At 41.3% G+C, this 16,265-nt stretch overlaps 1 protein-coding gene across 1 annotated transcript in view; it reads right to left on the reverse strand.

The window, feature by feature from the left end:
* LOC145415727 (integrin beta pat-3-like) overlaps positions 1-16,265 on the reverse strand; it is a 59,505-nt gene that overhangs the window by 22,798 nt on the left and 20,442 nt on the right. Inside the window, exons 4-10 of the mRNA XM_080284955.1 lie at positions 12,087-12,167; positions 10,434-10,662; positions 9,819-9,909; positions 9,008-9,178; positions 4,920-5,021; positions 3,539-3,706; positions 530-685 (exon numbers count right to left, since the gene is read on the reverse strand). Coding sequence (XP_080141081.1) covers positions 530-685; positions 3,539-3,706; positions 4,920-5,021; positions 9,008-9,178; positions 9,819-9,909; positions 10,434-10,662; positions 12,087-12,167 — 998 coding nt within the window. The remainder of the gene's footprint in view (positions 1-529; positions 686-3,538; positions 3,707-4,919; positions 5,022-9,007; positions 9,179-9,818; positions 9,910-10,433; positions 10,663-12,086; positions 12,168-16,265) is intronic.

Raw genomic sequence — 16,265 nt, forward strand, 5'->3', positions numbered from 1 at the left:
TTACCATTGTATGTAGAGACAGATGTCTACTCGTAAATTTGTCTGAAGTGTTATAAAATTCGATCTCAGCAAAACTTTGACTCTGTTTATCTGTAGCAAAATTGTTTGCTTAAGAAAAAATGGTTGTAAAACTAGTCATTAAGTTTGTAGACACTTCACTTTCACTCTCATCGTAGTACCAACCAGTCAGTGGTTGCTATCTACGTATTACCCTTAAAAAATGATGATGATGATGATGATGATGATAATAATAATAATAATAATAATAATAATAATAATAACAATAATAATAGAACTGGTTTATATAGTAATCATCACAACAATTGTTAGGGGAGAGAGAGAGAGAGAGAGAGAGAGAGAGAGAGAGAGAGAGAGGAGAAGAAGAGAAGAAGAGAAGAGAAAAGATGAGAAGAGAAGAGACGAGATGAGAAGAGATGAGATGAGATGAGATGAGAAAAGATATTAAAAGAAAATGGAAAAGACGAGAAGAGGGGAGGAGAAATGAGGAGAAAACAAGCTAAACCCTTACATTGACTTGGAGGGTAAACTCAATCTCATCCCCAGTCTTGACACCATCACACTGCATGGTTTCCTCCAGGTCTCCGTTACCCAAACACCGACTCTTGTACACAATATCCACACCGTCACTGCTGTTGTCACTTAGCCCAACCACAGACGACAGTTTCTGGGCCATAATGGAGAGAAGTTAGTTTGCTTTTTTATGCCACTAGGAAAGAAAGAGACCCGATGCCTAGAAAAAGTTATCCTTTTCAAAAAATAAAAATAAATAAATAAATAAAATGACAGCCAAAATCAGACTGAGGGAAACGTCGACTTTGGGTTGCATTTTCGTCAACTTAACTCCCTAATACCTTGTTCCTGACAGGTATATTTTTGTCAGTGCTGTATAAGTGCATCCTCTTATATTCACTTGGGCATATAGTGTCTAAGTATAATGAATTACAAAGGAAAAGGTGCAAAACAGATCAGACTATTGTCCTGAGGGACAAAAATGGAAAATATTACAATGCACAGCTGAATACGTGATCATTTAGTGCCTACTCAACCCTCCCCACCCCAGCCGAACTGACTTCATACTGCTCCTTGACCATGTTAATACACTCCCTTTTACTCTAACTTAGCACAGAGATTAGTCTTTTTGTAGCTTATTTCACGTTATTAACTAGCAGAAAAGGGCAACAGAGCAGCTCTACATCATCTCCATTGCAATTCTTTCTCACTAGCATCATGTTCTAGTGTTAATGTATCGTTACAAGTAACCACTGATGATGGAGAAAGATTGCAATATTAATTTTGTTATATTCTTGTCATTTCCAGACGATTTTATTAAGTTTTCGAGATACTTTTTCAACCTTCAGGGAGTTAAAATGGCCCCATTCACCCTTCAAAAACGCAAGGTTCGTTCCAAGCTAAATAAAATCGTGTTGGCAGCAAGAATAAACTACCGAAATAAATCATCGGAGTGAAGGGGTTAAAGTGTTCTCAATGACTGCTCATTCCCTTCCACCTCACTAAAACCCTTCGACCCAAGGACGGATTTCTATATTTGTTATAACCATCTCCAGACTATCTGTCAACTCAGAAAAGATAGGTAGCAGTGAAGGGGTTTATTAACACTATATGGCTATACCAGTCCCCTCCAGATCGAAATGTTTCCCCTGAACATAATTGTCTGGATACTGCAAGAACAGACTAAAGAACTCGTCGCCGGACTCAAGTGGTTAAGGATAAACGACCATGCCACTACTCTTGGTGGCAAAATGTTCCTGTTGTTGCTGTTGTTGTTGCTGTTTTGGCCCCAGGCTACTCTGGCCATAAAACTAGTGAATTGAAGGTTGTTGTTCTCGTGCTGTTCACTATCTTGTTTCAAGGGACCAGGAAGGGAGCTCAGGGATGTTTGTATAACCAGGGGCTATGTCAGTGTCACCACGTGAAAGTGTCCCTCTCCAGCATCGTGACAAACTGAGTATTGTAAGTAACACATGTATATATGATAACTCTAGTAGGTATTGTACTGTTGTCTTATACGTAACAACTGTATAGGCGTCATGGTGGCAACTACTATAGCAAGCATAAGGTAACAACCACAAGGAGTTACACGACCATCGATTATTGTAAAGGTTATATACAAATAAGAAATGTATCGTTGTTAACCTTCTGACAGTCGTGGGTTTCTATGGGCTGCAGAAAATTAATCGCAGGCAGGAATAAAGTACGGTGTTAATTATTACCTTTGTTGTTGTTGTTATTGTTGTTGTTTTTTAACTTTTTGGTGGCCTAGGTTTCTCCCAAGTGTAAATAGCTTGTCATTAGCGTTGGCCGAAACAGAATTCCCGTGACTCTGGTTCTATATGGCCCATGAAAGCTATAGGCTATTGTAGCCTACTCCTCCTAATCGTAAAACCTCCAGTAACTTGAAGATAATAATCATCTTGAGGTAGCGAGACTAAACCCGAACAAAAGATCCTTGGGTTTAAAGGGTTAAGATGTTCTCAGAGGACAGTCTTATGCGAGCTTAACCTCTTCAACCCGAGGATGTATTTTTTAACTTTTATTTTAGTTATCTCAAGACTATTTTACTTCTAATCTTACAGGATTTTTTTAACCACGTTTTCTCTAACGTGGCAAAAATCGCTGGCCCGTTTCAGCTCAGTTGATGACCAAGTGTGTTAAGACTGGAGGCCAGATTTCACTAGTAACCGGGGATTATACAACTTAGTATTTCAAGATATGGAAGTGCGCCCAGTTCCCTCAGATGAAAACAAAGCGATTGAAGTAGTGAAGGAGTTTATTAAGTCTACAGTATATCATATTCCTTCAGTTAGAAAAAGAATCCTGAGCAGATTAAAATCGTCCGGGGATAGCAAAAGAGGTTAATAAAAAAAATCATCAGGGGATAACAAGAACTCACTAAACTTACTAAAGCATACAGCAGAGGATTCAGGGCCTGGGTGCACAGGATGGTCCATACTCGTATATGACGCTCCTCTTCCATTCCGCCTGGCGATTTCTCATGCGTGGCGGGGACGGCTCACTCATCCTTATCAGCTGCATCATTCATTCAGTTCCTACTCCCGCTACCATACCCACGCTCACACCAACAAACTGAGCCGTCCCCGCAACACCTTTCATACTGTCAAGTGAGTTTGTGGTGGAGTACTAATTATAGATCACCTTGCATTTAACACCCATGCCCGTACCAGCAGACTGAGCTGTTCCCGCAACATATGATACAGCCAAGAGAATGTCAAATGGAGCGATATTTGCGGACCACACTGTATAACTTCCCACATACTGATCCCTGTATAACTAAATTCATACTTTTCCATGTATAACTAACCCCATACTGCTGTTGCCTAACTTCACACTGTTCCTTGCATAACTCAACTCACACTGTGCCTTGTATAACTCACCTCACACTGTTTCTTGCATAACTCACTTCACACAGCTCCTTGCCTTACTAACCTCACACTGCTCCTTGCCTAACTAACTTCACACTATTCCTTGCCTGACTAACCTCATACTGCTCCTTGACCAGAGTGATCACATTGCTGGAGTCAGCTTGCATCAGTCCATACGAGGAGCCTTTCACGGCCTTGGACAACTCTGTATAAAGGTCCCCGAACGAGTGGCCGGATATGGCCCAGATGATGTTGATGCTGCGCTCCGTGGCCACCTGGTTGATCTGCAAGGGAGAGGGAGGAGAAGTTAGAAGCAAAGTGGCATAGCAGAAGCGATAATTAAATGAAGGGTATATACGTGCCATCAAGCCTCGTTAACCTTGGCTCGATGTGACCAAGCTGCTGCTGCTGATGATGATGATAATGATGATGATGCGCCCAGTGGCCACTTAGGTTATGTGTTAAGGGGGGCGCTGGGTTTAAAAGAACAGTTATCAACATCATCATCTCATCATCATCGTCCCACCTAATGGTGGGGTGAGGTAGGATTCTGAACGCAAGGAAAGAGAAACCACGAAAGAGCGGGCTTCATGGTTGACAGATACCCAGGGAAATGAGTCGATCATTCATACGCTCATCACTCAAGCCCTTGAATCCCGGCTTTACCTCACAGGCATAACCATCTGCACATTTTTTTTCTTTTTTATGGATGCGCTTCTCATTATCTTCATATACTCAAAACATCGACTAACAAGTAAAAATAATGGCAAACGTTGTCATGCTCTCAGTACATAGTTTATTCAGCCAACTCGATCATCTGTTAGTTCCTAAGCTTCATCAACTTCTTTTCCTTACTGTATTGCACACTCATATACCAAATTCATCCACCCTTGGTTTACCACGTCTCCTCCTGATGTGGAGTACAGAAATCTGACACTGGTGACTTTATATATAGCTATTACTCGGGGTAATCTGTGTAGTCTGCTGCGGATTCACCACCCTGACATTTCAAAGTTCTTGGAGAGGAAAACAGGAGTAGTGACAGGACTTTTGATGAAGAGTGCACATTTAAGTTAGATGACCAGACTAATTTCCCTTGATGGCATTGCGTGATAGAAAAACCTCCAGTCACCTCTTAGGGATTTTGGAATGGAACCTAAACAAAATCCTCTCACCGTCCGGGGTGTTTTAGCTCCTAGACCACCGGGAAAGCGAATAGGTAGTTCATTAGAGCCAGAAAGAGTTAAGGAAAATTATGAGCAGTTAAAGGGCGTTAGAAATGTAATACATCACATATCCCTTTTATTTTAACATGGCCTAAGACTGCTACCTATCCTTCCTGAATGCTAAGTTGTTATCCTGGAATATGGTGCTAGTCACGAGGAGGTGTTATGGAAAGGATGCAGAGTAGCAGTAGTCTTTTTTTCTGAAGGTGATATGCAAGGAATACTGCAGAAGGATGAAAATCCGGAGCAAGGTAAGGTGAAAGAACTATACCTGAGCGATGGATGGATAGTCGTACTTGTCGTAGTCTTTGTACTCCTTGCTGTCGTTGGTGAGGTGGCACTTCATGTCGTTAGGAGTCGTTACGCCCGCCAGCTGGTTCGGAAAGAGTAGGAGGTAATTAAGTGAGGATACGTAATTACATCCTTCAATTTGGTGAATTATATTTAATGAGGTGCTGGAGAGAGACGCCTTTACGTGGTGGCACCGAAATAATCGGGCGGTGGAGCTGCCTGGTTATAAAATCCCTCAGCTCTCTCCCTGTTCCCCCAAAGGATGACGGGTGACTGCAAGAGAAGGGCAACTTCAGCCTGCACTTTACCGGGTTCTTGTTTCCAGATGTTTAGTACATTAGGGTATTATTGCTACTACTACTGTTGTTGCTGCTGCTGCTGCCAGAACTACTACTACCACATCTACTACTACTACTGCTTCTGCTGCTGGTGCTGCTGTGGCTACTATTACAACTACTACTACTACTACTACTACTATTACCACCACCACCACTACTACTGCCAGTTCTACTACTACTACTACTACTACTACTACTACCGTACTACTACTACCACTACTACTGCCGGTTCTACTACTACCACTACTACTACCGTACTACTGCTATTACATTTAGTTTTATTCTTGCTATCTCCTGACAATTTTATTCAGCTTAGGATAAAACTCTCAAACTGGAGAGGTTAGACTTGGCCTTACAAAGCACTTCGATACCAAAGGCCCGTCCAAATCTGAAAAAACCGTATGATAGCCGCAGGAACACACTATACCCTTTTCACTCCAACCTGGCCATCCATCCATCCATCTAGAATACTGAGCTTTAACAAGAGATTAACGTTAGAATATAATACTAGTCGTGAAGAAGTGCAATGGAAAGGCTGCAGAACCACTAAATTGTCTATATACCACTGCGTTACGCGAAATAATCTGCAAATGGACAAATATCTGGACCATGTTAAGGTAAAAGACCTATATAAAGCAAATCATACGGTTTAATGAAACTAATAGGAGTTTGAAGGTAGTTACATGGAGTTATAAGTTACGAATAAGAGCCAGTGGAAGAAACAGAGGAGTTAGATGTTAGAAAAAAAGATTAGAGAAGGTTACATGAAGTTGGAAGTTACAAAAAAAGTTGGAGAATGTTAAATGGCTGTAAAGGTTACAATAAAGTTAGAGGAAGTTACAAGTAGTTACAAGTTACAAAAAAGCTACAAGGAGTTGAACAGTACAAAAAAGTCAGGGGGAGTTACAGAGAGTTAAAAGTTACAAAAAGTTAGGTAGAGTTAAACGGAGTTAAAGCTACATAAATTAGGGAAAGTTACAAGGAGTTAAATGATAAAAAAAAAGTTACTGTGGGGGAAGTTATCAGGAGAAAGGAGTTTCCAGAAAGTTAGGGAAGGAGATAAGGAGTTAGCTATTACAAAAAGTTGAGAGGGTTACATGTAGTTAAAGTTACGAACAAGTTAGGGAAGATTTTTAGGAGCTGGAAGATATATAAAAGTTATGGGAGGTTACAACTAGCTAGATGTTACCAAAACGCTGAGATCAGTTTTACAAGTAGTTAGAGGGTACAAAAAGGCTTAAGGAGGGCTACAAGGAGGTAGATACCACAGGAAAGTTAGTGGAAGCTACCTTAAATGTTACTTAAAAGTTTGAAGTAATTACAAGCATAAGGAGTTACCAAAAGGATAGAAATTACAAAAAGAGCTGAGAGATGATACGGGTAATATATTATACAGTAGTTAGAGTCAATGAGTTAGAAGTTACAGAATATAGCTATTGGAAGTTAAGAGACAATGATAGTTACAAGGAGTTAGACGAGAGTTACAGAGATTTACAGGGAGTTAGGAATTGCAAAATAGTTAAGAGAAAATTTGGGCTAGTTCACAGGAGTTAGAAAGATTTAGACGAAGTTAGCCTATGGGAGGTTACAAGGAGTTGAAAGAAGTTACAAAGTTAAAGTTGCAGACAAGTTAGGAATTAGGGAAAGTTGGCTATGGGAGGTTATAAGGAGTGAAAAGAAGTTACAAAATAAAAGTTACTGATAAGTTAGGAGTGCCTATAATAGTTAACTCCTTCGGGCTGATTTTAAAAGTTTATTCGTGCTAGCTCTAGTCGAATTTTATTCAGCGCAGTGGAGAACTCTAGTACTGTAGAGGTTATTAGAGATCTAGCTGGTCTGTCTTCATCTGATGGAACTGGACAAAGCACAAAACTGAAATGCTAGGCTGTGACTGCATGAAATTCTATGAACCTGAGATACTGAGTAGAAATGAGTCTCCATTTATCCTTCAGTTTGACTACACTTGGTCAACAAGAAAAGAGGTTAGTGATTTTTGTCAGGTAAGAGTAAATGCACTATGGACTGTGACACATTCAGTACGAGAAGTCCTGCCTCAAGTAAAGTAAAATCGTCTGTTGCGGCAAAAAGGAAATACGAAAAATCTCATCGCACTTTGGGGATCAATAGGTGGAAAAGCCTGGGGAAAAAAAAAATCAAGGCAGTTAGAAGTTACGGAAAGAGTCTGGAGAAATTATGGGCAGTCCGATGTTCCAAAAGGTCAGGAAAAATTATGGCCAGTTAGAAGTTACAAAAGGTTAAGAAAAATTATGGCCAGTTAGAAGTTACAAAAGGTTAAGAAAAATTATGGCCAGTTAGAAGTTACAAAAAGTTAGGAAAAATTATAGGCAATCAGAAGTCACAGAAAGTTAGGAAAAAAACGAGGAGTTAGAAATTACAGAAAGTATTATGAGAAACTGTTGGCAGTTAGAAGTTACAGAAAGAAATGGAAAATAATATAGGCAGTTAGAAGCTGCAAAAAAAGATAGGAAGTGTTAGTAGGGGACACTAGTAGCTAAAATGAGGTATAAGAGTTAAGGAAGATTAAGGACAGTAGCAAGGTGCTAAAATTTGCAAGGAGTTGAAAAAGAAAGGGTTACGAGTTACGGACAATACGGAGGGACTGGAAGTTAAAGTTAGAAGTAGTTACGAGTGTATGCTGGTAGATAATATGAGTTAGAAAGGGTTAACGGGGTCAGGAGAGGTTAGAAAATTAGAGGGAGTTTAGATGGGTTTTGGCAAGTTAGGAGGAGTTAGGAAGGGCAGCGGGACGAAAAGTTTGTAAAAGTTAAGGTTGGTTAGGAAGGCTTCTGGGTAGTTTAAATGAGTCAGATGTAAGCAGACACACTCCAACACATATTCCTACATCACACATTCGGCCACACACCACTGCGTCATACACCCCACCACATACACCCACATCACACATCCCTACAACACACTTTTAACCACACATTCCACCACACATCACACTTTTAACCACACACCCCACAACACACCCTAACAACACCCCTACATACCACAATACCACCACCACACATCACACTTTTAACCACACACCCCACAACACACCCTAACAACACCCCCACATACCCCAATACCACCACCACACACCCCACCATCACCACCACACACCCCACCACCACCACCATCACCTCCACCCCCACACACCCCAATACCACCACCACACACCACGCCATCACCACCACACACCCCACCACCACCATCATCACCTCCACCACACATCCCACCACCATCTCCACACACACCAATACCACCACCACACACCCCACCACTATCACCACCACTACCATCACTACCACACATCCCACCACCACCACCACCATCACTACCACACACCCCAACACCACCACCACCATCACAACCACACACCCTACCACCACCATCACCTCCACCATACACCCCACCACCACCATCACCTCCACCATACACCCCACCATCAGCACCACCATCACACACCCCACCACCACACACCCCACAACCACCCCTACACACACCAATACCACCCCCACACACACCGGTACCACCACCACATCATCACCACAATACATCCCACCACCACCATCACTACCACACACACCTGTAACCACACCCATCACCACCACCAAGGCACATACACATCACGCACTAAGCCACATCCCACCATTACAGGGCTCACCATGGCCACCCTACACCCCGGGCACTACCACCCAGCCCTACAATACAAACCCACCCGTCCATCGCCAGCACAATGAAACTTGTTGTCGGTGGAGAAGACGAGTATCTTCCTGGCCGTCTCCCTCCATCCTATCTGAGCCTGACACACCATGGCTTGCATCAGGGCATCAAACCCACCTTCGGGCGCGTCCAAGTTGCCTGAAATTTCTGCCTCCATCACCTTTTGCTGTGGACAGCAGAGCAAAAAGCCAGTCAGTGATTAGCCTCTACACTCCAATGACGCATTTGAAATTACATTTTTTTTTTTAAACTTCAGATGACTGTGTTCAGTTAATGAGACACCTTTAGAAATGGAGTTGTTAGGTACTGTATAACCCATTTAGTATGAGCGATCTTACTGTATATCCCAATCAGTATGAGGGATCTTACTGTATAACCCATTCAGTATGAGGGATCTTTCCCAAGACGAATGAAAAATGTCCGTAGGCAGCAAGAATAAACATTAAAATGACGTAAATGGATTGGAGTGGTTCATAACATGTTAAATTATTATGCAGGTAAACAGGACTGTCCGTTAAAGTAGGCCAAATTTGGATTAAAGAGCTCAGTGACCGCTACAGCAGGCCAAGTTAGGATTAGAGAGTATAGTGTCCGTTACAGTACAGACAGCTAAAGAGACACGTTCACCTCTCCTGCTGCTGTTTCACCACTGGATTCACAGATACTTGAATGTCACGTATTGGGATAAGATGCATATTACACTACATCTGTGTGTGATTATATGCACCTTTATCCACTAGGTCTCATTTAACCATCTATGTGTGTGTGTGTGTGTGTGTGTGTGTGTGTGTGTGTGTACAACTTACGGTAAAAAGGTTGTGGTCAGCGTGCAAGGGCAGCTCGTTCCTGAAGGAGTAAGGTCGGGCGCAATCCCCAAAGGTACAAGGATTGTCTAACCTGAAGGGAGAGACGGAAAGGGCAAATGTAAAGGGATTAACATAATGGAGAGAGAGAGAGAGAGAGAGAGAGAGAGAGAGAGAGAGAGAGAGAGAGAGAGAGAGAGAGAGAGAGAGAGAGAGAGAGAGAGAGAGAGAGAGAGAGAGAGAGAGAGAGAGAGAGAGAGAGAGAGAGAGAGAGAGAGAGAGAGAGAGAGAGAGAGAGAGAGAGAGAGAACATTACCTCCGCATGAAACATCAAAACATTATGAACGGAGCCAATGCCGTACTGTATTGTGAGGCTGTTCTATCCATTTATCTGTTATTTGTTTATGTACCTATGTATCTGTATGTACATTTACATACAAACAAACAATCACACACACACACACACACACACACACACACACACATATGTACATTTACATACAAACAAACAAACAAACAATCACACACACACACACACACACACACACACACACACACACACACACACTGGAGAGAGAGAGAGAGAGAGAGAGAGAGAGAGCGGAGGGGGGTACTCACTTGTTAGGCGATGTATCAGCATAAGGCATAAGAACCTTGTCAACAAACGATCCAAATCCAATGCGGTACTGGCTGGTAAGGTTGTTCAGCAACTCGGCCAGCCTGTCCCCTAACCTAGCCAGATTATCCTTATCGTCCTTCATGGAACCGGAGAGGTCCATGAGGTAGTAAAGGTCCACAGGGTAGTCGGTGGCCAGGCGGTACTTCAACTTGATGGTCTCAGGCACACCTGGTGTGGAAAACCTCGTGTAATATACTGTATATATCATCATCGTCAGCAGCAGCAGCCGTTTGAGTATCCAATGCAGGACCGGCCTATCCAGACCGAAGTCGGGACGATACAGCCAATGTATCTTTACCAAGTGGCTTAGGCTGTCTGGTAGAGATTGTATGTAGGGTGAGAAGTGTTTGTAAGTGTAATTGTAGTGTTGGGGTGGCTTTGGATGTGTGTGTAGTCTGTTAACCAACTGTAATCGGCCCGCGCAAGCCGACTGGGTGCAAGCATACTTTATAGTAAGCGACACTGGTTCAACCACAGCACCCCTTGTGTCCGCCAATGCAGTACGTGGCCGAGTGAACACTCCCAAAGTTTATTACCCTGGTGGGGCACGAACCCTGGTTCACCCGTGTACGAAACGCACACTCTACCACTGTACAACAAAGGCTCCAATATATATATATATATATATATATATATATATATATATATATATATATATATATATATATATATATATATATATATATATAATGGAGCAAGGTTGTTTCTTTGTTTGTAAGTTTGTCCTTCAATCACGCCCAAACCAAGGGCCAGAGACCACCAGCCCCATATATATTCTGAATCAGGGTGACTCAAGGATGGTTTTAGGGAGGTCAAAATTAAGATCTGGGTCATTGGAAGTCACCGGGCAACGCCGGAAACCCCTGCAGCTCAATTTCTGGCATGGAGACTCACATGACCTCCAGTTCGGACACAGGCTATGTGAGGCTGACCTCCGAGGTCATTTAAGGTCACCGGTCGGAGGTCAATTGAGGCCACCGGTAACACACGCTCGAACGACTCGACCCAGCAGCCCAATTTTTGGCATGGAAACTCACATGACCTCCAGGTAGGACACAGGCTATGTGAGGTTGACCTCTGAGGTCATTTGAGGTCACCGGTAATAGTAAACAAGTGCGCACAAATACTGTGCGTTAATATGCAAAAACTGAAACAGAAAGTTCCTGGACCTCATATAATACCTCTTCAAATGTATAAGAAGTACATGGTCTTTCTGGAGTAGAAAGAAAGACTGAACTAGAAGAAATATGATTAGAGTGTTAGCTTTTTTGGCCCGGCAACGCCGGGTACCCCTGCTAGTATATATATATATATATATATATATATATATATATATATATATATATATATATATATATATATATATATATATATATATATATATATATATATAAAAAGCCTTTGGTTTAGCAAGGTCAGGTTACATCAGAAAGGACTGGAATAACTATATGTGGCAAGCTTAAGTCAGGTTCAGTTAAGTTAATCAAAGTTAGGTTGAATCACACACCCAGGTAGGAAAAGACAAATTTGGCTGGCAAACAGAAGTCAGGTTAAATTTGATTAAGAAAGGTTAACCTGAATTTGAGACTCACCTATCCGAACTTTGAGGTTCATCTTCTGGGGCCTCATCTGAACTATCTTCTCACTCCGCTGCTTCGACCCTCGGCTCAGTCCTAACCGGAGAACATGAAAATTATTAATTTTATACCTAATGACTACACGTGAGTCATTAAGGTAGATAAAAAAAATATAAAGCCACACCCACAATTATGATCTTATGAATCTGTAACATATCTTTCCTGTTTTACACGAGTCACATCTAAACATGCATAAAAATGTGATTTACTGCACTGTACATTTGACAGAAAATATAGTGATCTAGTGTGTGTGTGTGTGTGTGTGTGTGTGTGTGTGTGTGTGTGTGTGTGTGTGTGTGTGTGTGTGTGTGTGTGTGTGTGTGTGTGTGTGTGTGTGTGTGTGTGTGTGTGTGTGTGTGTGTGTGTGTGTGTGTGTGTGTGTGTGTGTTCTGCTCTAAACAAACGTGAGTCCGTTTGTTAAAGTCCAACAGTCCTCGTAGGTGTCATACTTTACATGTCACCATTTCGGCAGTAACACCCACTGGTGTAATACTTTTTATGACATTATGGTAGGTTTTATGGGAAATTGTTTAGTTGGTTTTCAGAAAATGCAAATTATAAAACTGTTTCCTGTCCCAATCTTGGATCAAACACATGCCCTTTCGAATGGCAGACGTTTCTAACCTCTTCACCACCACTGCCACCCTTAACATTAGTCTCTCCTCTCTTCCAGTCTTTTAAGTTTTTATTTAGCTTTCTTCACCCTATCACTTTAATACTCTTTGACATTTCTCCTCTCATCCCCTTCAGTCCGTGGAGGTATCTTTTTCTTAATCTTGTTACCGCCCTATAACTTTACTCAACTTTGAAGAGACTTTTTGAACTAGAGGGATTAGACACAGCTTTCATATACCCTTTCACTATCAGCGGGCTCTCATAAGCTGAATAGAATAGTCTGGACGTAGTAAGAATCAACTAACAAAAGACAGCTGATGTGAAGAAGTTGACCCCTTCTGTTCGATAACGTAATTTAAAGTTTTTTTCTTGCTACCTTCAGACGATTTTATTCAGCTTTCGAGAGACTTTTCAATCTGGAGAGGCTGGATATACATCCACTAACCCCATCGCTACCAAAGGTCTGTCGTTACTTGAATAAAATCATCCAGCTGTAGCGGGAACAAAACAGTCATGATATTGAAGGGGTTGAAAAGGACTCCTTCCCATATCTCCTCTTATTGATTCCTATGTTCATATTCTAGGTGATATAGGGGGCTTCGTAGCACCTCTTTCTTAGCGATTTATTTTGCAACCTTAATATCCAGTTGTATGCTGCTTATATCGCATTAATATTGAGGCAATTTGCATCAGTAACACACAAGGGGATACTAAAGTCTAATGTGCATATTTCACTAAGATCTGTGTGTAACGAACGACCTTAATAGCTGAGTGTGCCTGTCACAGCTTTTTCAAAACAACCTGCACTGCAGTTTTGGGGAAACTGACAAAATAAGATTTATAGGTAACAATTAAACTTTCGTGGGCAATTTGTCTGTAATTACAACAGGCAACATATAATGCGATCTCCTGTATTTATTCGCCTTCCAATAATTCTTCCAAAGACAGCATATATATATATATATATATATATATATATATATATATATATATATATATATATATATATATATATATATATATTCGTGGTACGTGGGGGAGCTCACCATCCACTCAGTCGATGTAGTGCTGCTCTCAGGTGTCTACCCTTTCCTCTCCTCCATCCTTCTTTCCTTCCATCCTCTTCTGTCTTTCTTTCCTTCATGCTCTCCTCGTCCTTCTGCCTAAGGGTGACTTTATACTCCTTCATCTGTCTTTCTTTCCTTCATTCTTTCCTCTTCCTTCTGCCTGTGGGTGACTCTACACTGAATGACAAACCAAATGGTCCATTTACTATGATGGGTGGTAACCATATAACCAAATTATGATGCCTGGTGGTTTAGTGGGTAATTTAGGTATTCCAATCTGATTGAGCCGGTGAAGGTTTATATCCAAGGGATGGTTGGGGTTTATTGCTTATGTAATGCCATTCAGTGATGAGCGAGGCTGGTCACTCTCATCTTAAATGTCAGGACCAATCTGCTTAGCCCCGGGTTCCTACGCTCCTCATGGGTCAACGTAAGATTGGATGATGGATGGATATATATATATATATATATATATATATATATATATATATATATATATATATATATATATATATATATATATATATATATATATATATTTTTTTTTTTCATTGTCATCTTCACTTCCGTACGGCACTTAACCTTTTATTTTTACGTGTCGAAATTCCGGCATGGACTAGACAACCCATTCCTGAAGGCCTAGCATTCCTCCTACGTGCCACACATCTTTACATGTCACAATTTTGACACTAATACCCACCGGCCATACGGAATACATGCCAGGTCTACCTCCATCAGAACGAAAGTGACAAATGTGAAGGGGATGAGAGAGGAAAGTAGAGGCGGAGGAGGGGGATGTGAGTACTTCCCGTGGGAATGCTGAGAGGGATAAGAAAGGTAAGAAAAATGTTGTTAATGTTTGAGACTCACAGAGAAGATCCCTAAATATAGCACTGTACACTCCTCTTAGAAAATGTGTGTGTCTTCCGGGTGCCAGGGTGGATAATGTGTTAGGAATGATTGAAAGCATCGCGAAGGATAGTGCGATAAACCCTTGGATAAACCCACTGTCTGCCTCAGTGCAGGAGGCAACGATAATGGTAGGCGTAGGAGTGAAATACTGTGACAGCAGTACAAGGATGTGCTGTACAAGGTTAAGGAGAGGGGAGGGACCCCTGAAGTACTTGGTGTTTTGCCTTGGAGGGGGATTGGGAGGGAATGGTTGAGCAGGAGGATATGTTTTTAATTGCCATCTGGAAAAGTACTGCAAGGCTAATGCACTACCTCTTGTAGACAGTTAGGACCGGTTTTATGAACGTAGTGTCATGTACAGCTGGGATGGGACTCATCCAAGTAGGCAATAGACAGGGAGTTAGATTTTTTTTTTTTTTTTTTTTTTTTCGAGGTTGATGGTTAGATGCATAGGAAGTTGTAACAGCTCCAGTCAAGGATCATTAACACAAGGTTTCGAAAGATACTTCGAAACTTGCAAAAATAAGAAGAAAACTTTAACCACTGATGTAGATATATCCACTCACGCACCTGAAAATAAGCAGGCGGTGATAGAGGCGCAATAGACGATGATAGAGGAGCGACAAGTGCTAGCATAAAAAACATATATAAACAGACAAAACAGCTTCTCGGTTATTAACAAAAACAATAAAAAGTAAATCCCAGTGTGTAGGCATAAGTTCTCATAATAATCTCAAAGTGTACGGACTTGAAAATTTCTGGCAGAATATCAGATAAAGGTTTATAATATTTTCGAGTCAAACCGTCTGGAAAGAAAGGGGGGCGGGGTAATTATATATGAAAAGGATTGATTAAATTATTATAATAAAACGGATATTAAATTAAACTGGGATACGGAAAGTGTCTGGGTTGAAATGAATTACAACAGGATAAATTAGTCTTAGGATCTATTGACAGATCTCTAAAATTATGTAGAGCACATGTTAAAGACCTCTGGGAGGAAATCAGGAAAGTGTCACAGTCCAGCTTTACATTATCGTAGGGGATCTTAACCTGCCAAGGATATACTGGTGGAATTAGACAGGGGATGCAGAGTCAGAGGAATTTCTAAAGGCAGTACAAGATAATTTCCTTTATCAGCATATCAAGGAGACGTGGAAGACAGAGAATGTAGTTCCCAGTTTTAAAAAGGGTGATAAATCACCTGGGTCGAATTATCGTCCCATAAATCTAACATCAATAATAGGAAAAATGCTAGAGTCAGTTTTAGCAAACACAATTAAAGAACATTTAGAAAGATTTAATCTCATAAATGAAAGTCAGCACGGATTCATGCAAGGATGATCCTTCCTCACAAACTTGTTAATCTCGGAGGTCTAGGAGGCAGTACTTCGCGATAAAGCTTACGATAGCATTTATCTGGACTTTGGTAAATCTTTCGAGAGGGTTCCATACGACAGGTTAGAATTGTTCAAGCACACAGTGACATCCTGAAATAGATAGAATCCTGACTGAAGAGACAAAAGCAGAGTTTCGATAA

The sequence above is a fragment of the Coenobita brevimanus genome, chromosome 103 (assembly GCF_032717465.1).
Source record: "Coenobita brevimanus isolate Jiangsu-jjx chromosome 103, ASM3271746v2, whole genome shotgun sequence".
Classification (NCBI taxonomy): Eukaryota; Metazoa; Arthropoda; class Malacostraca; order Decapoda; family Coenobitidae; genus Coenobita; species Coenobita brevimanus.